The sequence below is a fragment of the Mirounga leonina genome, unplaced genomic scaffold, assembly GCF_011800145.1.
Source record: "Mirounga leonina isolate KUSES-001 unplaced genomic scaffold, KU_Mleo_1.0 Mir_127, whole genome shotgun sequence".
Taxonomy (NCBI): Eukaryota; Metazoa; Chordata; class Mammalia; order Carnivora; family Phocidae; genus Mirounga; species Mirounga leonina.
The window spans coordinates 58181039-58206300 of NW_023270316.1; the positions used below are offsets into that span (position 1 = coordinate 58181039).

At 40.4% G+C, this 25262-nt stretch overlaps 1 protein-coding gene across 9 annotated transcripts in view; it reads left to right on the top strand.

The window, feature by feature from the left end:
• The window catches only part of CYSLTR2 (cysteinyl leukotriene receptor 2), a 33174-nt gene extending 12590 nt beyond the window's left edge, over nt 1-20584 (top strand). For 2 of the 9 annotated variants that reach the window (XM_035003402.1, XM_035003406.1), the window contains 4 exons: nt 851-1609; nt 7210-7401; nt 13793-13865; nt 17024-20584. In XM_035003402.1, the coding sequence (XP_034859293.1) occupies nt 17025-18062 (1038 nt within the window). In that variant the 5' untranslated portion in view covers nt 851-1609; nt 7210-7401; nt 13793-13865; nt 17024 and the 3' untranslated portion in view covers nt 18063-20584. Of the gene's footprint in view, nt 1-850; nt 1610-7209; nt 7402-9964; nt 12498-13792; nt 13866-17023 lie in introns of those variants that run through there. The other 7 variants (XM_035003405.1, XM_035003407.1, XR_004678929.1 and 4 more) reach the window with 6 other exon arrangements.
• The last annotated feature ends 4678 nt before the right edge of the window (nt 20585-25262 follow it).

The following is a 25262-nucleotide window of genomic DNA, read 5'->3' on the forward strand; positions in this document are numbered from 1 at the left end:
GATGAGCCATACATTCAGCAGGCTCCCTTAGCCCCTCCACCCCAGCTCTAGACTGCAAGGGGACAGTTCCATTTACATGTGTCACAAAAGCCTCAAATTCAAACTCATTCCCTCTCAAACTCAAATTGAACTCATCCCCCGCCTAAAAACAGCATCTTCCTCTTATGTTCTTTTTATTAGTGGAAGGCACCATTCTCTCAGCAAAGACCTGAGAAGATCCACGCCCCCCCCCCCCCGCCCTGCCCACTTTCCTTGACATTCCATAACTGGTCCATCAGCAACTCTGGCCACCTCTCATTTTTCTTTATATCTCTCAGTCCCATCCAGCTATGTCCACCCCCTCTGCCCTGGACAAGCACAGGAGCATTCCTTGCAGTCTCTCCGAACCTAGGCTTGCCTCCTTCCCAACTGTCCTCCACCCGCTGCCAGAATCACCCTTCTAAAAAATACACATCTGCTTTCTGCAATTCAAGGGCCCTCACTGCCCTCAGAATAAAACCCAAACTCCTTTGTGTGGATTTAGGTCACTTTCAAACCACCCTCTGCCCACCTCATCCTCCCTTTCATGCTTCACCTAGACTGTTATCACTTGCCATTCCCCAAACTTGCCCTGTGCTCTCAGCAGCCAGTCTCTTCATACAGCCTGGTGCTCTGTCTGGAACCCCTGGCCCCTCTCCCTAGCCAACCTTTCCCCTTAGTACCTTAAAAACGCTCTTGTTCCCCAAGGCCATTCCCTATGTCATTTCATTCTGATGGCCCTTCTCGCCCGGCTTTGTCTGTTAAGTTGTCTGGTTTATTCACCACTCCGGAGGTTCCTTTAGGTCTGAGGTTGTATTTTCTTCCCCATCAGGTACCCAGGACCCGGTATTTGCTGCGCAGACAGAGACAGAGGAGCTTTGTGACAGAGGGCTGGAGCTGGGTTTAAGCCCCATCCCACCACTAAGTGACAAGTGAACTTGGGCACACAAGCTATTCCATATCTTTGCACTTTAATTTTCCTCATCTATAAAAGAGCCAGTTCAGATTACCTAGGGCTGTTTGGGGACTAATTGAGCTAACACACGGAAGGAGTTTTGCAGAGCGCCGACCGCATGCTGCTCATTTTGAATGGGCAAACATCTGTGGCTGACAGAGGACGTGTACTTTCCCAGAACCCTCAGGCAGGCCTGGCCCAGGCGGGTAGCTTGAAGTGAGGGAAGTGAGGGTAGCTGACGAAATCAGACAACCAAGGGCCTGCTGTTAACTTGCTGGAAGGATTCTCAGTGGGAGAGTTCGAAGTCCCAGAGACAGTGGCCAAACGGAGGACCCAGGACGTCACCTAGTGGTAATCTGGGAGGCTACGGCGGTCAGCTCTCCTGTCCTGGGGCTCACAGCTTAGGTGCTGCACCCAAATCCCATCATTAATTCCTTGTAAAGATGCTGCGGACTGCAACGACCTTTATTCTCCAGCAGATTCTCTGTTCTTCAGCGGTGTATCGTGATCTCACAGCCTCCGGTTGTGTAATGCTTGTCGCTTGTTGCTCCCCGGGACGTGTCTGTGTCGGCGTGTCTGAGTGCCTCGGGCTTCAGGTTCTGAGACAGGTCGCAGGCCCCGAGCTCAGCACTGAAGGTGAGCACACCTGCGGGTGCACAGTCCCAGCCAGGGCTGATGGGGGTGGCGGAGGGGTGGGGGGCGGGGAGAGGGACTCTGTGACAGGAGGTCCTCAGGCCCTGTCCAAAAATGTATTTTTCTTAAAAAAAAAAAAAAGGTATTTTTCTAAGTACACATGAAAATAATCTCTGCGATGTTCTGGACGGTTGCAGCTTTGCTCTGACCACACAGACATTCCAAGCATCAATGGAAGCCATTCGTCCACAGCAGATTCTAACCGGCCATGCAACACATTTGGTTTTCTTCATAACCGAAATATGGAATCCCTGTCTCCTGCTGCTTCTCGCTGTTTCTTCTTTGTTGTTTCCTTACCAGCAAAGCCGCAGGAGACAAAGCCTAATTCTTTCTTTGTCCCCGGCTCCTTTTCAGTACAGGAGCTGTGCACGTGCTCTTTCTCCTTTCCTGCCAAGGCAGTGGAAATTAGGCTGTCCATTTATTTCCTAATTTTCCTTGAATGTACCTCTTCGTGTACTTCTCAGCTTCCTGGCACGTACTTAATTGGTCTGGCTGGTTTCTACAGTCACGTATAGCAGGCAGTTTCTTTTTCTTTTTCTTTTTAAAAACAGTCTAAAATGTTGAAATGTGAGGTGGTCAGATGTATTTTATATGGGCGGGAAAGAGCAATCAAAATGTTTTAAAGGATTCTCTAGAGAAAGTATTGAGGTGAACGGAATTTTGGAACTGAGCTAGTCCTGCTTTTAGCCTGTGGCTGTTAGTTAGATGAGGCTTCTAGGAAGGGAATCTGTATTTTCTTTCTTAAGCTTTCCAGGGATTAAGATGCTCTTGGAATCCAAGCTCCAGCTTCTGTAGGGTATCCTTCCCCTGCAACTGAGGCTGTTTGTCAGCCATCGGCCACTCCCACTCCAGTCTCCTCCAGGCCCCAGAACTAATCCCAATCTCAGGCAGAGGCATAGAAGCAGCTCTGGAACTCAGTTACCCTAGGGGGTGATCTGATCCTGACTTTGTGCCTTGACTCTAAAGTTGGGCATCTCTCTTTTTCATGAGATTTGGTCTCCACCTCATTAGGGAAAATGGACCCCTGTCTTGGCATCCCTGGCCTGAGTCTCTGTGCCCAAGCCCTTGGGCTCTCCAAGACCAAGGGCCTCCAGACTCAGGGCCTCTAGGACTCAAAGCCTCCAAAACCCAGGGTCTCTAAGACTCAGGGTCTCCAAAACCCAGGGCCTCCAGATTCTAGGATTCAGGGCCTCCAGGATTCAGGGCCTGTAGGACTCAAAGCGTCCAAAACCCAGGGCCTCTAGGACTCAGGGTCTCCAAAACCCAGGGCCTCCAGACTCCAGGATTCAGGGCCTCCAAAACCCAGGGCCTCTAGGACTCGGGGATCTCAGGACTCAGGGCCTCCAGGACTCAGGGACTCCAGGATTCAGGGCCTCTAGGACTCAGGGATCTCAGGACTCAGGACCTCTAGGACCAGGGCCTCCAGGACTCAGGGCCTCTAGGATTCAGGAATCTCAGGACTCATGGCCTCCAGGATTCAGGCCTCCAGATTCAGGGCCTCCAAAACCCAGGGCCTCCAGGAATCAAGGACATCAGGACTCAGGACCTTCAGAACTCAGGGCCTCCAGGATTCAGGGCCTGCCTATACTGACCCTCTTCTTGCACTGTGGTCTGGCTCTAAATGGTCTTACAGCTTACAGACGAGCTTCCCCATGAGTTCTGCCTTGCTGCCCGGTTGCTCAGGAGTCCCTGTTGCTAGGGTGTGGTTTTGGTTCCCCCACACCCCTCAACTTCCTGGTGGAACACCTGTTACCATCTTTTTTGATGACCTCTTGTCTGTGGTCATACCTGCTGGATTCCATGCTCTGCCTATGATAAGGGACTTTCCTCAGCATCCGTAGCTGACAGTGTCCCTGAAGGCTTGCTACACCCTAGTCAGGGAGGAGTGCAGGCTGCTTCCAAACCTTCCCAGGCTGCCCTTCTCATTGCAATTCACAAGTCCTGTGGGTCTTGAGATAGGAGAAGTGGTCTTCATGGTCAAAAAGTCTAAGGACTTGATTGTTTTTAGGTCTAATTTTACTTTTTTCAGATTATTCCCTGCTCCGTTAGATAGGAGCTTTCCCTAAGATTCTATCAGAATCCTGGCTCCAAAGTCAGAGTCTTTAAGACCAGAGTAGGTTCTCTGTGGCCATATGGAGAGGACTCCATCCCTTAAAAAAAAAAAAAAAAAAAAAAGGCCATTTGTAATGAAACCCATGGAAATATAAAAATTCCTTTGGCTAGTCACGTACCAGTCTTATTTCTCTCATGCCTTGTCTCTTTGTCCCCTGAGGCTCTGTTTGTTGACGCTGGTTCTAGTGCTCTGCCCTTCCAGATACATAATTGTGACATTTAATCCAGCTCCGTGCTTGCTTCACGGACTTGGGTTGTGCTGCCTGTACCACCTCTAGCGTTTTCGATTCGGAGTCTGATTCTTCTGTCCTAGCCCTGCCAACCAATAGAAAGGTTTTTTAAATTTTTTATTGTTATGTTAATCACCATACATTACATCATCAGTTTTTGATGTAATGTTCCATGATTCATTGTTTGTGCATAACACCCAGTGCTCCATGCAATACGTGCCCTCCATAATACCCATCACCGGGCTAACCCATCTCCCCACCCCCCTACCCTCTAGAACCCTCAGTTTGTTTTTCAGAGTCCATCGTCTCTCACAGTTCGTCTCCCCCTCCAATTTCCCCTCCTTCATTTTTCCCTTCCTGCTATCTTCTTCTTTTTTTTTTTTCTTAACATATATTGCATTATTTGTTTCAGAGGTACAGATCTGAGATTCAACAGTCTTGCACAATTCACAGTGCTCACCATAGCACACACCCTCCCCAATGTCTGTCACCCAGCCACTCCATCCCTCCCACCCCTCCCCACTCCAGCAACCCTCAGTGTGTTTCCTGAGATCAAGAATTCCTCATATCAATGAGGTCATATGATACATGTCTTTCTCTGATTGACTTATTTCACTCAGCATAACACCCTCCAGTTCCATCCACGTCGTTGCAAATGGCAAGATCTCATTCCTTTTGATGGCTGCATAATATTCCATTGTATATATGTACCACATCTTCTTTATCCATTTATCTGTCGAGGGACATCTTGGCTCTTTCCACAGTTTGGCTATTGTGGATATTGCTACTATAAACATCGGGGTGTACGTACCCCTTCAGATCCCTACATTTGTATCTTTGGGTAAATACCCAGTAGTGCAACTGCTGGATCATATGGTAGCTCTATTTTCAACTTTTTGAGGAACCTCCATACTGTTTTCCAGAGTGGTTGCACCAGCTTGCATTCCCACCAACAGTGTAGGAGGGTTCCCCTTTCTCCACATCCCCGCCAACATCTGTCGTTTCCTGACTTGTTAATTTTAGCCATTCTGACTGGTGTGAGGTGGTATCTCATTGAGGTTTTGATTTGGATTTCCCTGATGCCAAGCGATGTTGAGCACTTTTTCATGTGTCTGTTGGCCATTTGGATGTCTTCTTTGGAAAAATGTCTGTTCATGTCTTCTGCCCATTTCCTGATTGGATTATTCTTTGGGTGTTGAGTTTGATAAGTTCTTTCTAGATTTTGGATACTAGCCCTTTATCTGATATGTCATTTGCAAATATCTTCTCCCATTCTGTTGGTTGTCTTTGGTTTTGTTGACTGTTTCTTTTGCCTTGCAAAAGCTTTTTATCTTGATGAAGTCCCAATAGTTCATTTTTGCCCTTGCTTCCCTTGCCTTTGGTGATGTTTCAACCAATAGAAATTTTAATTCTCTATAAGACTGAGTTAAAACACTATCTCCAAGTTCCTCATTTTGCTATATTCCCTTTCCTGTTAGGCTTACAGACTTCCAGGCTCTGTGTGACCATCTTTCTGAACTGCTTCTGTACCCTTGACCTTTCTCCTGAGCTCTAGAGTGTGTGCTCCTCATCCCAGCTATGACCTCACCATTCTCCCTATAACCCAAGCAAGAAAACTCAGACTTGCTTTTGAGACAGATCAAAAGCAGAGAGCCATTATTCATGTCATCAGAACTAAGGCCCTATAGTCATCTCTGAAATAAGAGGTGGCCCTCAGCTCTGCATTATGAGAACTCTCATCTTGTCAGTCTACTCCTAGGCCTAAAGAAATCAATTTACACAAGTCAAACTCACCAGGAAATAATTTTTAACCCAGAATTCTGGTTATTCTGGTTTGAACGTTTATAATGGGGGGTTCTACATTCCCTTTATTGTAATCTTCCAGTTCACGATTCAAAGTCCCCCCTTCCAGAGAGGCCTGTTGAAGCAGGTGGGTTATTAGAAGGTTGCCTGGTAGAAATAGACTGCAAGCAAAAGAGTGGAGTGGTTTTGAGAGATTTTCATCATAAACATGTCAGAATGATCCAAGAGTTATCAGTATTTCTGTACAGTATGCCCTTCTAGCAAACACGAAGAGGAGTCTCCTTTTTATACTCCATATGAACATAAGAACATCATCCTCATGGTCAGTGGGATGACAGATGTTGAAGCGAGGTCATTTCTACATACATTCCTGAGGGTGGAGGAGCTGGGGGGCATTTACTCAGTACCAAGTACTGTGTGAAGCTCTCTCTCTTTCTCATTTAATGCTTACAATAACCCCATGAAATTGATGTTAGATATCCTTGTTGTGGGTTGAATTATGTCCCCCCAAAAAGACATATCCAAGTCCTAATCCCAGGTACCTGTGAATGTGACCTTATTTGGAAATAGGATCTTTGTAGATGGATTTAGTTAAGATGAGGTCATACTGGATTAAGATAGGCCTAAGCTGAATGACCTGTGTTCTTGTAAGAAGAGGAGAAGACACAGAAACGCAGAATATGTAGTAGGAAGATGATGTGAAGACACGGAAGAAAATACCATGGGAAAGTCAAAAGATTGGAGTGATGCATCCACAAGCCAAGGAATGCCAAAGATTGCTGGTAACCACTAGAAGCTAGAAAAAGCAAAGGAGAATTCTTCCCTAGGGGATTCTAAGGGAACATGGTCCTACTGACACCTGGATTTCAGACTTCTAGCCTCCAGAACTGTGAGAGAATAAATTTCTGTTGTTTAAGCCTCCAGGTTTGTGGTACTTTGTTAAGGCAGCCCTAGGAAATGAATACACTCTCCATTTTATAAATGAAGTAATGGATGCTCAGAAATGCTAATTTACCCAAAAGTAAGTGCTTAGAACTCCCTGACTCCAAACACTTTAACACTTGCTGGTTGAACTGGCCCATTACGTGGGGGTTCTCTTTCTCTTCTATAAAAATTCTGTTCCAGAAAAATTATATAATAACATCAGCATTTCCCAAGTAAGATTGTATAGAACATTAGTTCTACGGGGTATTAGAATGTGTTAATGTGCACAAGAGTTTTTAGGATCAAAAAAAGGGAGGGATACTGTGTGTAAATCAGGCTTTTTTTTTTTTTTTCTGTCTTCCTGCAGGACCCCCATAGAGCCTTTAACGTGCATTATGAGTCCCCAAGAGAGGAATACTAGAGTTTACAGTATTTCTCAAGCTGATTTAAACATGGAAGGCTTGTCTTTTACAGAGCATCTTATGGAATTCATATTCTGTGGAAGATACTTCGGGAAGTGCTGAATTAAAGAAAAAAGTTTTTCTTTTTTGACATCATTTACATGTCAACCATGTTTTCTGAGTTACACCTTCACATAAGTGTCTGAAGGAGAATTGAAAAACATCCTTGCTGCATCAGAAATGTATTAACAAGCCATCTCTTTGGGTAGGTTAATATTACTAATGTTTTACCCTACCTTTTTTATTGTTTAGATCATTACGTGGATTCTCAGAGTCAGTGTCTTCTAGTCAAAGGCCATTGGGAACATACCTGTAGTTGAACAAAGTTGGGTCTATTGACTTGTGTCAAGGGGGAATGCACATGAAGGGAAACTGGGGCATCTCAGAAAGAGGATGTTAGGAATTATAATAGGATTTATGCCTGCATTAGATAATTTGGGGGTAAGATTCAAGGAAGCAGGACTTTGCAGGGACAAAAATGGTTATTAGTTCATGTAACAGACTCTGAAAAACAGGGACCCATACTATCATACTCTGATAATGAAAACATGTCCCCTGAAATCCTCCTGTTCTTTTCTAGACATCCAGGAAGCTTCCCTCCACCCATACCTCAAGTCATAGGCTGTTATGTAATATTTATCCAGGTGCAGTAATAAGTGTTTACTCTAGCAGAAAATTTTCTTTGGCTAGGCAAGGAGAAATTAAGGACTGTGTTATTATCCATGACAACTCTACCTAATGAATTTACATTTAAACCTGGGCTTTGCCAAAGATAAACAAAGCCACATGCTAGTTAAAGGAGAGATTTTAATCGGTAATATACTATTGCAGTAGAGAAGAGTCCAATATGAACTGAACTCAACTTCATTTTTTACAGAGGTGAGTGGATGTTTTTAAGGAAGAATGAAGGAATAGAGAGGGGGTAAACAGGTGCTCGGCAGAGTCAGGGAAGTGAAAAATTACAAAAAATGGGAAGGGGAGGTTGGCCCATGTGAATTCCATCTGGGTTTGCTAACTGACACTTTCGAAGCTTAGGATCCTACCCTCCCACAGAGGCTGGGAGACAGGAGCCCTATCTTCAGGTGTTGTCTGGAACAAACAGTAAGTTCTTTTGATAGCCTTGAGTTTTTTCAGGCTCTACAAGAAGAGGAGGTTTTGGTCATCCTAGAGATGTAGCCCTGAACTGTTAAAAAAAAACCAAAAAAAAACCTGTTAGTCCTTCATTAAGGAAGGCATGTGATGTAATGAGCACTGGGTATAAGACCGATGAATCACAGACCTGTACCTCTCAAACCAATAATACATTATATGTTAATTAATTGAATTTAAATAAAAAATGTTAAAAAAAAAAAAAAGAAGAGTGTGGCAAACACAGGTTGAGAAGCCCTCATAAACTGTAAGAACAGTTGTTGCATATTTATGTGGTTAGGCTAGGCCATCTACCCCTTCAGAAATGTTTTCTCCTCCATCCTACCATTAATCCTTATGTGTTTGGGCATGAGGCAGAGTTCTCTGGCTTAGAGTCATGTTATATCCTTAGCATTTACATAAGCAATCTTTTTTTTATCTTGTAGTAGAAAATCTATTGAATGGGAAAATGATCATGACATTTTGTTTATAGAAAAATTATTTATAGACTACAAAAGCATTTACAATCTACTGTCATTTTTATAATTAAAAAAATGTTAACACTGAAAAACAAAAAACAAAAAACTGTTAATCCTTTATTCAAGTCTTTATAGAGCAGGTTGGAAGCCTATCAGGAAGAGGGCTCAGAGGAGCCTGGCTAGAGTTTGATCAAGGAGCGAGTCTTTGTCAGCTTCCAGAGCAGAAGTTGTACACTGTAAATAAATAAGACTCTTGCCAGGGTGAGAAATAAGTTATGAGTGATTCTTTCCAGTTGCATTATTCCAACTCTGGTAGTTGTTGCTTACACAGTATGCACACCAGGCAATTGGTTCTCTCTCCTGAGAGAGACTTCTCTCAATTAGCCTGTACCTGCCTCTCTCAGATGTCTCTGTGTATTCTTTTTAGGGAAACACAATTCCTGGAGGGGTGGTAATTTTAAACATCTGACATCCTCTAACAATGACCTTGAGTACACAGGGTAAGTTAGTGTGTGGCAGGTGGGTGTAAGCCCGATGTCCACATAAGAAGTAGACGAGTGGTAACGGGGAATTTAAGAATCATTTCTCAAAATAGGAATGAGCCTTTTTCTTTATTTGAGCATCTGTGGGTGGAAAGTCATTTGATGTGGACAGGTGCCTTTAGTGGAGTCAAACAGGTCCTGCAAAGCAGGCTGGAAGGTTGTTGAAGAAAATAATGATTTCCATCCGGGTTAGACCCAATCTTTGTTCCCACTCCCAAAGGGTTAGGTTTTGCCGATAGGGTTGTAAGGACTTCAGCAGAAGCATTTTGTTGATATGGGGTCAATATACAATTTTTATAAGACTGAAATTGGGGTTAATTATGTGAGGGGAAACTTAACTATCAGAAGGGATATGGAGAAGAAAATTTACATCTTGAAGTGTTTTTTTATTTATTTGTTTTTTGTTTGGTTGGTTTTAGTTATTAAATGTTGTCAGCAATCAGTTAAATTCAGAACAGTAGCTATGATCTAAGAAAAAACAAACAACCCAGAGGGGTGCCTGCGTGGCTCAGTCAGTTAAGTATCCGACTCTTGAGCTCAGGTCTTGGTCTCAGGGTTGTGAGTTCAAGCCCCACATTGAGCTCCATGCTGGGTGTGGTGCCTACTTGAAAAAAAAAGAGAAAACAACTCAGAGAATTCTGTTTTCTCTTAAGTGGCAAAGACTGTAATGGGTCTCAGGATGAAGATAAGGGAGATCATATTAGTTAATAGACAGGGTAAAAGTACAATGATGAACAAAATGAGTAGTAAGGAGAAAGAAAAGGGTGCTAAAGAATTAGAAAATTAATTTTGTTCTGTCTTGTGTGAAAGCTGTCTGCTTCTGTAGTCAATATCTGCCCTTCTATAAATCAACAGCTTCTGGAGAATTTCTAAAAATCTTCAGTTTGAGGTTTTTCAAAGGAATGGACTTCCAGTAGTTGAGGGAAAGTTCTGTGTGTCTTTTTAGTTGGGAGACATGAGTCCAAAAGTTAAAATATTGGAGTGTTAATACAGTGTCTGTTGTTAAAGATAGCAATAGGATCCTCTCCATCTAGGGTCAAGAGAAGTTTTTCTCTGATGTCTTTTCTGGAAGACCAAATATCTAGGTTTCAGATCACACGGAGACAGCTTTGGAGAATATTTTGGAAATGCAACTTCCCTGTAGTCATCACATTAGATCACAATAGAATAGGATCAAGGATTGGAAGTAATCCCCAAATGCACAAGGCAGCTTGTTATGTACTCGGGAGGAGATAATTTCTGGGTTCCAGGGGGGATTGATCTCATTGCCTGTAATCAAGGCCAATGGAAACACTTCAATCCTTAGAAGTTTGAGGGTGTTAGAATTCCATTAGTTCTTGTTACATTCCCTGTTGTCTGTGGATAAGGACAGCGACGTTTCTAAGTAAAAGTTAAAGCTTTACTGTTCTTTGATGACTCTATCAGTGAAATGTGTGTCTCTTACAGAAGAGACAAGCTGGGATTCCCAAATTAAGCAATTTTTTTTTTTCCTACCATACCCCAGACAGAGCTCTATAGCAAAGAAAAGCCTTAACACGCTCTGAGAATAAACAATAACCAGAACACATTCATAGACCTTCTGGAGATGTTCAAAGGAGCCTTGGGACTGTGGTTGTCCATGTTCTACCTTTACAGACTTGCTAGCATTGTGTTGACGGCAGATAGGGCATGCATGGGAGCATCCTTAGCAGTAGCCTTCAGATTACCCTGCCGGTGTTGGTTTAATACCATCGCCAGTTCATCTCGGTTGTTGTAGGTAATACCATGAAGCAGCCTTGCTAAACTCTACTTTTATTATGGCTGTTTCTTTGAGTGGTAGCAAACATCTGAGGGTTCTCTGATTCATTGTTTACTTTATAGGGAGTCTTGTAGTGTCAGGAAATCTCTATTTCTAACGTATTTTGAATTCATGGATGAATCCAAAATCATATTCCGGGTATCCATATAAGTATTTGTTCTTTTATCCTTTTGTCAGCAAGTCTGGGTAAAGGCACTTAACTTGGTCATCTGACTTTATTTTATTTCAAGATAAAGCTTATATTTCAAGAGTAAATTCAAATCAGAGATAGCATAGCCTGCTTGGCAATTTTCTCTTTCTTTCTAAGTATGAGCCAACAAAATTAAATCAGGGATATGCAAGGGAGAATCTAGAAGGTCCATGCAAGGTATGGACACCTCGGTTACTAAGATAACCAGTCATGGGCTTTTACACACACACACACACACACACATAGGAGGAAATCAGGGTAGCTTGGTTTAATGTTACAGTAATGGATCGTTATGTTTTAAGGGAAACCAGCAGAATTGTATAGGAGCTTATGTGATTTGGCTGAGAAGTCCCAAGTCATATCTAATAAAAGGAACAGGGGGAAACTATTTTTTTTTAAGTAATCCCTACACCCAATGTGGGGCTTGAACTCAGAACCCAGAGATCAAGAGTCCCACGCCCTGCCTACTGAGCCAGCCAGGTGCCCCCAACAGGGAGACTATTAAGTTTAGTGGAGACCATAGAACTAAGTTGACAAAGTTGACTTAAGGCTTCTAGAAGCCTTGCTGGAGCTGCTATAGCTCTTAAACAAGATGGTTACATGTGGCTAGTAGGTCTGATGAAAGACTGAAATCAAAAGTTGACCTCTGACGATTCCCATGTAACTGAATCAGAAAGTCTAGTGCTTGTTCAGATTGGTCATGACCAAAAAGGAGAAAGGGTTCGTGAATCTAGAAACCTGGGAAAAAATCTTTTTATCTCGGTTATAGTAATCTTTGCATTTAAATGCAAACATGCTTCTTTTAACTTAAAAATATGTAATCCCTGAAAGATATTTGCATTAGCATATTTTACCTAAGTATAATCAACTTTTTTGGGGTAACTTATCGGCTTTCTTATTACTTGTTTGGCAAACCAAAACGCTCTCGCAATAGTTTTAGATTAATTAAAATTCAGAGGATTTTTAGAAATCTAATTATTCCCACTGTTCCTTCCTTTCATAGGATGAAGGAACAAAGCTTGTATTACCCCTTGGCCATTTTAATAAAACCCCAAGATGGTTTGGGCACAAAAAACAAATTAATGGCTTTATCCTAAATTTGGGTGTCTGAATTTGGGAAAGAAAGAATCAGGAATAGTTGCTTAAGGAGAGAAGATATAACTCGTAAGTATTTAGAGTCAAGAAATAATTATAGGAAACATTGTAAAAACACTGAGAAATTAACAATAGTTATTAAAAACTTTATTTTGAAAGCAAGGAATCTTTTAAAAAATGACTTGAAAGTATATCAGAAGCACTGAAATTTAACAGAATATTTTATTGATGAAAATATCTTTACTACTGAGTATAAAATAACCTAATTATTTTATGTTATAATTTTACTCTTTTTGTACATTATTCATGTTTAACAACCTACAGTTAAGGATTTATTAGTATGTCCTCATATGTATGCATTTAGGCATTCACAAATATATAAATACACTAATAAGTAATGAATTTAAAGTATTAAACTATAGCTTTAAAATTAAGTCTATTAAATAAAACAGTGTGTGTATAAATTAAATTTGCCCTCTGAATAAACTATTCCAGCTTTCTTAATAAACAGAAAATCATATTCATTATCTTGTATACATATTTGTATTTCTCTGTATTAACTATATTAATTATCATCTTGACCAAGGTAATCAACCTTCCTTTTCATCAAGCATAAGAACAGTTAGAGGAGAGAAAATAAAGACTAATTTAGATATTTTTCTGTCTACTAGCATTTGTCATACAATCTAAACAATTTTAAAATATAATAGAATTTAAAAGTATAATCCAAAGGCATTTACACATTTTGTTCATCTATTACCCTTGTAAAAAATAAAGTAAAAATTTATATTCATTCAATTCATTATATTGAATAACCACTGTTTTGTATCTATTTCTTATTTAGAAATTGTTTGGGCTTCCAAAGATTATTTATTAACTATTTGTCTAAGGTCTTTAAGTTAGTTAAAGATCAGGAAATTACAGTTTTAGTTAAAACATTAAATTCTTATGATTTGTCCCAAAGTAAGAATGTCATAAAATTAAATCTTTAAAAAGAATTCATTGTTATCATTCATTTTAGTTAAATACAATTTTATATGTATAATTTTAAATTTTAAACAAGTTATGGAAATAGTGGAATATTGCTTAATTCATAAATCCCATGCAGGAAATTCAGTTTAATCAAAGGCAATTTAACCCTGGCCTTGTTCAGATCAAAATATTGTGCTGACACTTGTTACCATATAATAAATTAATTTTTTAAAGACTTTGAAACATGCCAAAATTGGTATCTTCTTTTAACTTGAAAAGAATGCCCTTTCTTGTTTTCTTACAACTGTAATAATAAAAGCTATTATGTAAATACACTTTTAGTGTCCACAAAATGAAATACCTCTTAATAACTTTGTCTTCCTTTATTTCAGACATTGTGCCTGTTTATTTAGACCATATGTTCCTAGAACGTGCACATAAAGAGTGAAGGACTCTTTTGATCAGGTAATCATTCATTTCCTAAGAGAGGGAAAAAGAGAAAGAGGAATTGAAAGAAAGAAAAAAAGGAAGAGGAAACTGCTTTAGATGAATATGACATTAACACTAAAAAAAGACAATTTTTACGTGAAATATATTGAATATTGAACCAGACTTGAATGCATGAAATAAACCCTACTTGGTTGTGGTGCATAATTCTTTTTGTAATATTGCTAAATTTTATTTGCTAATATTTTGCTAAGAGATTTTGTGTCTATATTCATAAGGAATATTGGTTTGTAGTCTTTGGTTTTATACTGTGTCTGGTTTTAGTATCAAGGTAATACTAGCTTCATAAAATAAATTGGGATGTGTATCCTCCTCTCCTATTTTCTGGAAGAGATTATATGGAACTGGTGTTAATTCTTATTTAAATATGGTAGAATTTGGTAGAATTCTCCAGTGATACCACCTGGACTTGGAGATTCCTTTTTAGAGTTTTAAATTGTAATTTTCTCAGTAGTTCTAATTATCATTTTGTATGTGGTGAGTTGGGGTAGTTTTTTTTTTTTTTTTAAGGAATTAGTCCGTTTCACTTAAGTTATCAAATTTATGTGTGTAGAGGTGTTCATAGTATTCCCTTATACTATTGATGTCTGCAGTGTCTATAATTATGTCCCCTGTTTCATTCCTGATAATGGCAATTTGTGTCTGCTCTAGTTTTACTTTTGTCTGTCTTGCTACAGGTTTGTCAATTGTATTGATCTTTTCAGAGAACAGTTCTTTCTTTCATTGATTTTTCTCTGTTTTGTTTTTAATTTCCTTGATTTCTGCTTTTACCTTTATTATTTCCCTTCTTTTGCTTGCTTTGGATTTATTTCACTTTTTTTTTTTTTTTTAAGTAGGCTCCATGCTCAATGTGGAGCCCCATGAGGGCTTGAACTCATAACCCTGAGATCAAGACCTGAGCTGAGATCAAGATTCAAACACCTAACCAACTGAGCCACCCAGGTTACCCAAGTTTATTTTACTTTTAAAGGATTTTTTTTAGCTTCTTGAGATGGTAGCTTAGATGACTGATTTAAAACTTTTTCTTTGGTAATGTATGCATTTAGTATTACACAGTTTCCTTTCAGCACTGCTTTTGCTATACCCCACAAGTTTTGATATGGTGCATTTTCATTTTTATTCAGTTCAGTATATTATTTGGTTTCCCTTGAGACTTCCTCTTTGACCCATGGAATATTTAGAAGTGTGTTGTTTAGTTTCCAAGTATTTGGGGATTTTCTATATTTCTGCTATTGATTTCTAGTTTGATTCCATAGTAGTTAGAGAGCACACTCTGTATGATTTCAATTCTTTTAAATCTGTTGAGGTTTGTTTTATGGCCCAGGATGTGGTTTGTTTGGGTATATGTTCTGTGGGCACTTGAAAAGAGTGTGTCTTCTGCTTTTGTTGAATAGAGTATTTTATAAATGTCAATTGGTTCCTGTTGGTTGATGTTGTATTTGAGGTTTATCATACTCCTACTGAGTTTTTGTCTATTTGCTCTATCAGTTATTGAGACAAGGTTTTGAAATTACCAACTATAACTGTGGACTTATGTATTTCTCCTTTCAATTCTATCAGTTTTTCCTTCACATAGTTTGCAACTCTGTTGTTTGGTGCATACACATTTTGAACCTGTGTGTCTTTTTGGCAGATAAACTATTTTATGATTATATAATGTCCCTTTCTCAGAATTTTCTCTGTTCTGAAGTTTACTTTATTTGATATTAAGAGCCATCCCTGATTTCCTTTAATGTTTGTATGACACATACGTTTTTCATCCTTTTACTTTCAACCTGCCAATACTGTTATTTGAAGTGAATTTCTTATATACAGTATATAATTTATATATATAATATATATATATTCCAGTCTGCCAATCTATATTTTAGTTGGTATATTTAGACTATTTATATTTAATGTAATTATTTATATTTAATGTAATTATTGATTTGTCAGGGATAAGTCTGCCATTTTTTTGTATTTTTCTATTTGCATGATCTATTTTCTTTTTCCTATCTTCCTGCTGGTGACGTGAACACTTTTCAGAATTACATTTTGATTTATCTCTAGTGTTTTTGAGCATATCTCTTTGTATAGCTTTTTAATGGCTGCTCTAGGTGTTACATTACACATACATCATTTACCACAGTCTATTGGTGTCATCATTTTACCAACTCAAGTAGAGTGTGGAAACCTTACCTCCTTTGTGTCCCTTTACCCTCCCCCATTTACAATATAATTATCTTTAAAACTTCCCCTACATCATATCAAATCACATCAGGCAATGTTGGAGTTTTTGTTTCAGTCATCAAACATAACTTAGACTCAAAAAGAGAAGAAAATCCTATTGTACTTACCCATATTTTTGCTTTTCATGATCTACGTCTTTTTTGATGTTCTAGGTTCCTTCTTTTATTGATTCCTTTCTGTCTAGAGGACTTCTTTTAGCCATTCATTTAGGGTAGGTTTGTTGCTGGCAACAAATTCTCTTAGTTTTCTATCATCTGAGAATGTCTTGACTTCTTCATATTTGAAGGGTATTTTTGCTGGATAAAGAGCTCCGGGTTGGTAGACTTTTGTTTTAGCACTTGAAAATGTTGTGCCACTTCCTTTTGTCTTCCATACATTCTAATGAGACATCTGCTGTTTGGTAGATTTAGACTGCAGTATTAACATAGGCACTGGACCAAAGGTCCCCCAAGTTTGAGGCTTCAGCTTCAGTCAAATAAAATTAATGTTTAGTTTACATTCTAGAAATTTATCATGAAATATAATGGAGCATACAGTAAAGACTTTTCTGGTATTTTTTGACTCAAGTAGCAAAGAAAAGCTAGTATTTCTCCATTTCATTAAAATCTGGAAAGATGTAGGTAGTGAGCAAGAAGTAACTTCTTTTTTTTTTTTTTTTAAAGATTTTATTTATTTATTTGACAGAGAGAGACATAGCGAGAGCAGGAACACAAGCAGGGGGAGTGGGAGAGGAAGAAGCAGGCTTCCTGTAGAGCAGGAAGCCCGATGTGGGACTCAATCCCAGGACCCTGGGATCATGACCTGAGCCGAAGGCAGATGCTTAACAACTGAGCCACCCAGGCACCCAAGAAGTAACTTCTTATGTCTGTTTCTTTTTAATCCAGCATGGAGAGAAAACTTATGTCCTTGCCTCCATCCATCTCCATACCAGAAATGGAACCCAATGGCACCTTCAACAGTAACGACAGCAACAGGAACTGTTCAATTGAGAACTTCAAAAGGGATTTTTACCCCTCTGTGTACCTGATAATATTTGTCTGGGGAGCCTTGGGAAATGGCTTTTCCATCTATGTTTTCCTGCAGTCTTATAAGAAGTCCACGTCTGTGAATGTTTTCATGCTAAACCTGGCCATTTCAGATTTCTTATTCACAAGTACACTACCCTTCAGAGCTGACTATTACCTCAGAGGTTCCAATTGGATATTTGGGGACCTGGCCTGCAGGATTATGTCTTATTCTATGTATGTCAACATGTACAGCAGCATTTATTTCCTGACTGTGCTGAGCATCGTGCGTTTCCTGGCAACTGTTCACCCCTTCCGGCTCCTCCATGTCACCAGCATCAGGAGTGCCTGGACTCTGTGTGGGATCATATGGATCCTTATCATGGCTTCCTCGGTAGTGCTTCTGAAAAATGGCTCTGAGCAGAAGGGCGGTGCCATATTATGCTTAGAGTTGAATATCGGTAAAATTGTTAAACTGCAGACCATGAACTACATTGCCTTGGTGATAGGCTTCCTGCTGCCATTCTTCATGCTCAGCATTTGTTACCTGCTGATCATTCGAGCTCTGTTAAAGGTGGAGGTCCCAGAATCGGGTCTGCGGGTTTCTCACAAGAAGGCACTTATCACCATCATCATTGCCTTGATCATCTTCCTCCTGTGTTTCCTGCCCTATCATGTACTGAGGACCCTGCACCTGCTTGTGTGGAAAGTGAATAAATGCCAAGACAAGCTGCATAAAGCTGTGGTCATCACACTGGCCTTGGCAGCAGCCAACAGCTGCCTCAATCCTTTGCTCTATTACTTTGCTGCGGAAAATTTTAAGGACAGACTAAGGTCCATACTCCTAAAAGATCACCTACAGAAGAAAAAGTGCAGCATTCCTGTCTGCATGTGGTTGAAAAAGGAAACACAAGTTTAAGGGGTTAGGAGGTGAGGCCTGTTCTTGTATCCTTATGCTGACCTTCATTCACACATAGTCTCAAATGACCATGTATTTACACCATTTCCACAAAGGTCAATCAAGTCCTACTCCAAACATTTTATTAGGTGTGTTTTCAGTGGTTGAGTCTAGATGAGAAATGTAGCAAGCAAAATCTCCACTAGTCTTGCAACCTAAAATGTTAGACTGGGAAAAAATACTTAGCAATTGTGTGCTTCTTTTCATCAGATTCTGTACCACCAGATCTTGGTCCCACCAGGCATTCTAAATTAACTTTAAGATAAGCTCAGATTCCCCAGCTTCTCCAGTTCCTCTTGCATCTTCAATCCCCTAAGATATAGCCAGTTAACAAAGCTAAAGGAGGTTCCAGAGCAGATAAGAAAAGCATCCTAAGAATTCACTGAAAAGACTTTGTGAAGAAGGCTGCCCTTTGACAAAGCAGAGTCAAGGTCCCAAACAAGAACAGTGAGAGAAAAAGGGAGAGAAGGACTGGGGGCAAGAAAGAGCTGGTGAAAAGTAGGGAGAAGGAGAAATTTCATTTTGCACTGGGAAAGAGGCTCTAGTACACTGAAGGCAAGAAGGTTCTCTTTGCCTGTCTCTTGCCAGGGGGCTAGAAAAGATAGGAAGAGTAAGAGGAGGAACTGGGCCATTGCCTAGGGGTGGCGGGATTATGTGTGAAATAGCCGAGAAGAGGGGGTCAATTTTACTCGGGATTTAGGTTTGGACTGACTTCACTGCAGTTCTCAGTCTTGCACATTAATCTATTGGGATGGGAGCCAGAAGAGAGGTGGTTGCTCTAAGTGTTTGGCTGGGCACTGAGAGAGAGGGTGGGGTAGAGGACAAGTTGTAAAGGTTGTTGTACCCCTGACGTTCTATTAATATTTTGGCAAAATATGAATAGGGTGGCTTTCCTTTTGAAGGAGTACGGAAAAGAACTGGATAGTGGGAAGGGGTTCTTTCTGTCCACTGAAACAAAGCTAGGGAGACTACCAACTTCTTCCTCCAGACCCCAGACCACTGTACCACCAACAATTGAATGCTCTCTCCATGCTGGGCAGACTGTGCCAGACACTTCACATTCAGTAACCCTACTTAACCCTCACACCAAAGTCTTATGTTTCTACTTTACGAATGAAGAACCTGAAGCTCAGAGAAATTAAGAAGCTTGTTCAAGTTCACACAGCTTGTAAGGGTTTAAAAAATATCTGTGGAGAAGGGTTAGCTGGTGCTTACACCACCGCTCTCCCTACAAATCTCCAGGAAGATTGGTAGAAAGTGAATAAAAGTTCCCTTTCCCCACCAGGCACCTACCTCTCCTCATTCTCACAAGATTTTCTCTTTGGAGTTATTGACCTCAGGGGGAGTGGAGTGTGGGAGGGAGGTGGTCACCTCAAGCTAGGGAGAAAGGGAATATCTTCATAGTAAACAAGAGCCCCAGGGCCCTTCCCTTACTCAGCTGTCAGAATGCTGATAGACTCATATCCTGTCAAAACAGGAGCCCGCAGGATCCCCCTGTGGGGAAACTGTCGGACACAAGAAAAAGACTAACAGATACAGACTGTTGAGGATTTCCCAACACAAAAGCCAACACCTGCCCTATTACCTACCTGAAAGGGAAGCCCACAGTGCAACTAATCCCTTCCATTCAGAGAGCATCTAGTCAACCTGTTAGAGCCTCACTCTTAATTATGAACAGTCAATGACCACTACACTTTGGGGGCAGGGGGCAAAGGCCCAAACATGAAAAACACCTACAAATAAATGAGAGGGTAGACAGAGACATTTTCAGTATGAAAGGTCTCAACACTTTTATCACCCTTGCACTTTTTATCAGAAACCCACTGGAGGATTTGCTCCTCCAAAATAAATGATTAAGCCAAGATAGAAGAAAACATGGCATCTAAGAAACAAGGAATCCAACACAGGAGAAAGGTGAACAACATAAGATGTTGGTGGTAGCAGAAAAACAAGAAACTAATTGATTTGCGTGCATTGGAGGGATTTGTACTTTTCTTGAAGAACTTGGGATGAAGTGGTGAAAATACATAGAAAAATAAGCAAGGGAAAAGACACTGTGATCAATGAATGCTAGCAGAAAAACAGTTGTTTAAGAACAGAAGTATAATCGTAGTACACTACATGGCTCAGCTGTGACTAATGTTTACACAGAGAATAATGTAAATAACAAAATACTGTGATATAACTTTTTTAAGAAATGAGAGGATATGTATGTGGGGGAGGGGTGTAAGAAGTCTAGGTCTCCATCTGCCATCACAGAAAATGCATAACAACTAAAGCTAGAGAATGATAAAAGCTGTAGAAAAATCTTATTTAGCAATAGGAGCTACAGTCCAGAAGAAACTGTGAAAAGGACGGACAGGGATGGCCTCTGGAGAGTTTGGGGTGGGACAATACAGTGGAGATTTCTCTTTTCCTTTTAAGAACTTTTTAGCCATCTAACTTGTAAATATGTATTGTTGAAATAAAAATTAAGTTTAAATTAAACTTTAAAAGTCGAATTAATTCTGTGGGTTTTGTTTGTTTGTATGTTTGTTTTTTAAGAAATGAGACAGAAAATAAAGGTCACCAGAAATGGGCACTGAACATTGACAGGAGAAAAGAAAGCAGGAAATGGCTAGACTTGGATTTGGGCCTCTGAGGGAGGCCCACCCAGCCCTGCCATGGGAAGGGAGGCCCCTCTCGGGATGATTGGAGTCACTTCCCAGGATCAGAGATGATTTAGTGTATCAGGATATTTTTTAGTCACAAGCAGCAGAAAACCCAAGTCCAAGTGGCTTAAACAATCACTATCTCACATAACATCCTGAGAGAAGTTGGACTTCAAGCTACTGAGCAGGGGCTTCTGTGAGCCTTCTCCAGGTATTGGCTTGGTCTGATGGCTGAATCCCCTCATGGGAACAAGCTGATTACAAGCAGCCTGAGGCTACATGCTTCCCTACTTATATCCAGGAGAAGAAACAGGGTATCTCCTGCTCTAAGCATTTAACCAAAGTCATTGGGCTTCCTTTTGACCAGAACTACGCAGATTACACCCTGGCTCCTAAACTAGACCAAAGAAGGGATTGCTCTGATGGAACAAGGATGGTCAGAGTCTACACCGGCAGGAGGGTTAAACCCACTGAAATCTCAGCTAGGAGAAGAGGTGAAATGGAACTTGCAGAGGCCCATATCTTGCACTGCAAGTGAGGTGGAAAAGAACTGCCAGCCAGCCAGGCATCCGAGCCTAACGTGGCTGGTACCTACGCAGCAACCCCGTCAGCTCAGGAGTGTGAAGGAATGATGTGTTAGAGGAAGGATGAAAGGTAAAATATGAGTTTATATTGTAAAGTCATAAGGATTTTCAAAGGGTGATTAGAAATCAACAACTCTCCAAGGGTAGTTGGGATAAAGATAAAGATAAAGTTGGGAGGGCGCCTTGGTGGCTCAGTCGTTGGGCGTCTGCCTTCGGCTCAGGTCATGATCCCAGGGTCCTGGGATCGAGTCCCACATCGGGCTCCCTTCTCAGGGGGAAGCCTGCTTCTACCTCTCTCACTCCCGCTGCTTGTGTTCCTGCTCTCGCTATCTCTGTCTCTGTCAAATAAATAAATAAAATCTTAAAAAAAAAAAAAGATAAAGTTGGACTACCTGAGAGCAATCAACGTCCTCGGGGTGAACAGTAATGGAGGCGTGGGAGTCACTGTGTCTTTAAATCTATGGTGCCTGGGCGTATGTGTGTGTGTGTGTGAGAGAGAGAGTGCACGCTTAATGACTTAACTTTTTCTTTTTCCAAGACACTCCCTTTCTCCAGTCAGGGTGAAGCATCTCATCTGGTAAAGAATGTTGTCCCTGAGGAAGAAAACAAAATGGAATTCTTTATTTACTAAAGTGAAAGCCAAGAGTGTCCCGAAGTTTTAGATACAGTTTTTTGTTTGAGAGATTAGATAGCCCCTCAAGCAAGTACATAAATTGTTCAACTGGGAGAAAGGATGTTTGTTGTGTCAGCTTTAGAGGAATTATGATACTGCAACCCTGCTTTTTCAGTGGGGACCTAAGAAGCAAATGGCATTAAGTTTTGTAACTATTTTAAATGACCGATTGATTCTCTGTGTTGGATTTAATTAAGATGATTTACAATTTATTCTGCAGCAGAAATGATGTCAAACTGGCCAAAAACAGGTTTAGGAGGAGAGATTGACAAGGGATATGGCTTTCTATAGAGATTCCATTTTTCTTCCTGGAAAAGGGCTTGAAAATACAGACCCCGTCAGGGGAGAATGGGGGTGAGGTGGGGACAGGGTAATCCAGAGGATATGGTGATAGGAGATCCTTCCTCTGAGACATTTTGTCCCCAAGTAGATAGGGGCAGCTACTCAAGGCTAATAAAAGCCACAGGGAGAATTTTAACAATAGAGAACTTGTTAAAAAGTTAGTGTGTGGGCGCCTGGGTGGCTCAGTCGTTAAACGTCTGCCTTCAGCTCAGGTCATGATCCCAGGGTCTGGGATCGAGCCCCACAATGGGCTCCCTGCTCCACGGGAAGCCTGCTCCTCCCTCTCCCACTTCCCCTGCTTGTGTTTCCTCTCTCCCTGTGTCTCTCTCTGTCAAATAAATAAACAAAATCTTTAAAAAAAAAAAAAGTTAGTGTGTATTTGAAAGCTCTAATAAGGAAAGAGTATAGCACTGACGTGAGAATCCACAGAGAGTTCAAAGATACACAGCCAGGAATGGAGGCTAATTTACATGGGGAGTTGGAAAGGTCTCAGAAGGTTTAGCTGCATGATATGCTGAGGAAGCTAAATTCTAAGCCCAGGGACCCCTGGCCCCTCCCCTGCTCCCTTGTCCCCAAAGATCCCTGCATGCCAAGCGTGGGGCAGACATAGCAGGGCCTGTGGGACATGGAAGGAAGCTACTACATCCTGGGCCAGAGGGGCCTCCTTGGTGTGTTGGCTCGTGTAGAACATCAGGACCTTTGGATAACCCTCAAGTCAGGGAAAAACAAACTGTTGTATAACTCTCAAATTGGAGAGCTCGTATAACAGCCAAAGTGGAATTTTCTATTAGCCTTGTGGGATGGATGCTTTAAGTCTGATGTAAATTAATTTTCTTAAAACGACGCATGAGGCTTTCTTTATTCACAAGATCTTTCATACAAACAAAAATGTTTGAATTAAGGAAGAATAAAACTGTTGCCTCAGTTCTTACTCCTTAGCCTAAGAATTAGATTTTTTTTTTAAGATTTTATTTTAAGTAATCTTTATACCCAATATGGGGCTCGAACTCACAACCTCCGAGATCAAGAGTCACATGCTCCCACCGACCGAGCCAGCCAGGCACCCCAGAAATAGAATCTTATTAGTACCACCACACTTATTTATGTACCCCTGATCCTGGAGGTAACCATTATTCTGAATTTTGTGTTAATAATTCCTTTACCATATAAGTGTATCTCCAAGCAACACTTAAACAGCGTAGGTTTGAACCATGTGGGTCCACTTATATGTGGAGTTTTTTCTATAAATACAGTACAGTACTGGAAAGGTATTTTTCTTTTCCTTATGATTTTCTTAATAAGATTTTCTTTTCTCTCACTTACTTTATTGTGAGGATTCAGTATGTAATACATATAATACACAAAATATGTATTACACACCATTTATATTTTATCAGTAAGACTTCTGGTCAAGAGTAGGCTATTAGTTAAGTTTTGAGGGAGTCAAAAGTTATACGTGGATTTTCAGCTGTGCGAGAGGTCAGCGCCCCCAATACTCACATTGTTCATGGGTCAACTGAATTTAGTTTTGCATGTTTTTGCACTTTCTAGATAAGGACTCATATGGTAACTTTTTTTTTCCATTCAGGTTTATCTTTTTGAGGTTCAATCTTGATAGTGCTGCTGGGATGAGCATAACATTTAATTATCCATACTTCTGTTAATGGAGACAGATTATTGTCAGATTTTGTCTATTAGAAACAATGCTTCTAAGAATATTCTCATACGTGTCTATCAGTGCACACATGTAAAAACTCGTCTAGATTATGTATTTGGGAATGTACTCATGATCAACAGTTCTGTGTAATACCCAACTTTTTCCCAAACTGGCTTTACAAATTCAAACCCCTGACAGCGCTGTATGAGAACTTCCATATATCTGTCTCTTTGGAAGCATTTGAGATGGCTAGACTTTTAACCTGTTGAAACCTGATGAGTTTCAAATGACTTTCACTGTGGTGTTCATGTTTCACTGTGATTTTCATATACTACTTACACTTAGGGGAGTTAACAACCAATGAACTCTCACAAAAGTTCATTGTAAATGAACTTGAAAAATTTCAAGATTGTACTTTTGGCAAAAGAAAAACGGTAACAGAAAGGCATTCTGAAATGCAAGAAGGAATAGTGAACAAAGATATAGATAAATAATGGGTAAATCAAGAGTTCTAGGTTGACAGATTGATTGTCTTCTGCTTTTTGTTGTTGCTAAGAGAAGTCAGCTGTCCAATTCCTTTAATAATAATAGCTACCATTTTTAAATGCTAGATACTCTTCTAGGAAATATGTGTGCATTTTTCATGTAGTACAAAAAATTGAAAATGGTATTAATCATATTTTACAGATGAAAAAATTAAGCCATAGAGGGGTAAAGTAACTTGCCAAAATGTACTTGCAAAGGATAGAACGCGCATTGAAACTCAGTCAGCGCATCCCAGAGCTCATGCCCTTAGCCACTGCACTTGCCACTTAGCCCTTATTTGCTTATGTACTGCACTAAACTATAGTGTGATATTGCTTCATAAGTGAGTTGACTTTCTTTCTGGTTGGTCTTGAGATCTTCTCTCTATCTCTTGTATTCTGAATTACTTTGATGCATACCATTTTTGCTGCCTCTCATCCATGGTGATTTGGTATGTTTTGTGATTTTTGACTCCAGGCCCCGCTTCTTTGGAACTTCATGAGTAGGAATTTTTCGAGGCTTATGTGGCTTTCCTCCAGAGAGGTTTTATGTTTATTTCTGCCAGGTTCCTGGATGCATTCCAATCCTGGGACCACATTAAATTAAATTCACTACTTGATTTTTTTTATACCACATAACACCAAGACATAAGTGAGAAACTGATGGGTGCTATAAGCAAGGAACAGACAGAGGAACCACCAACAGAACACAAAGAAGAAAGAATTCTAG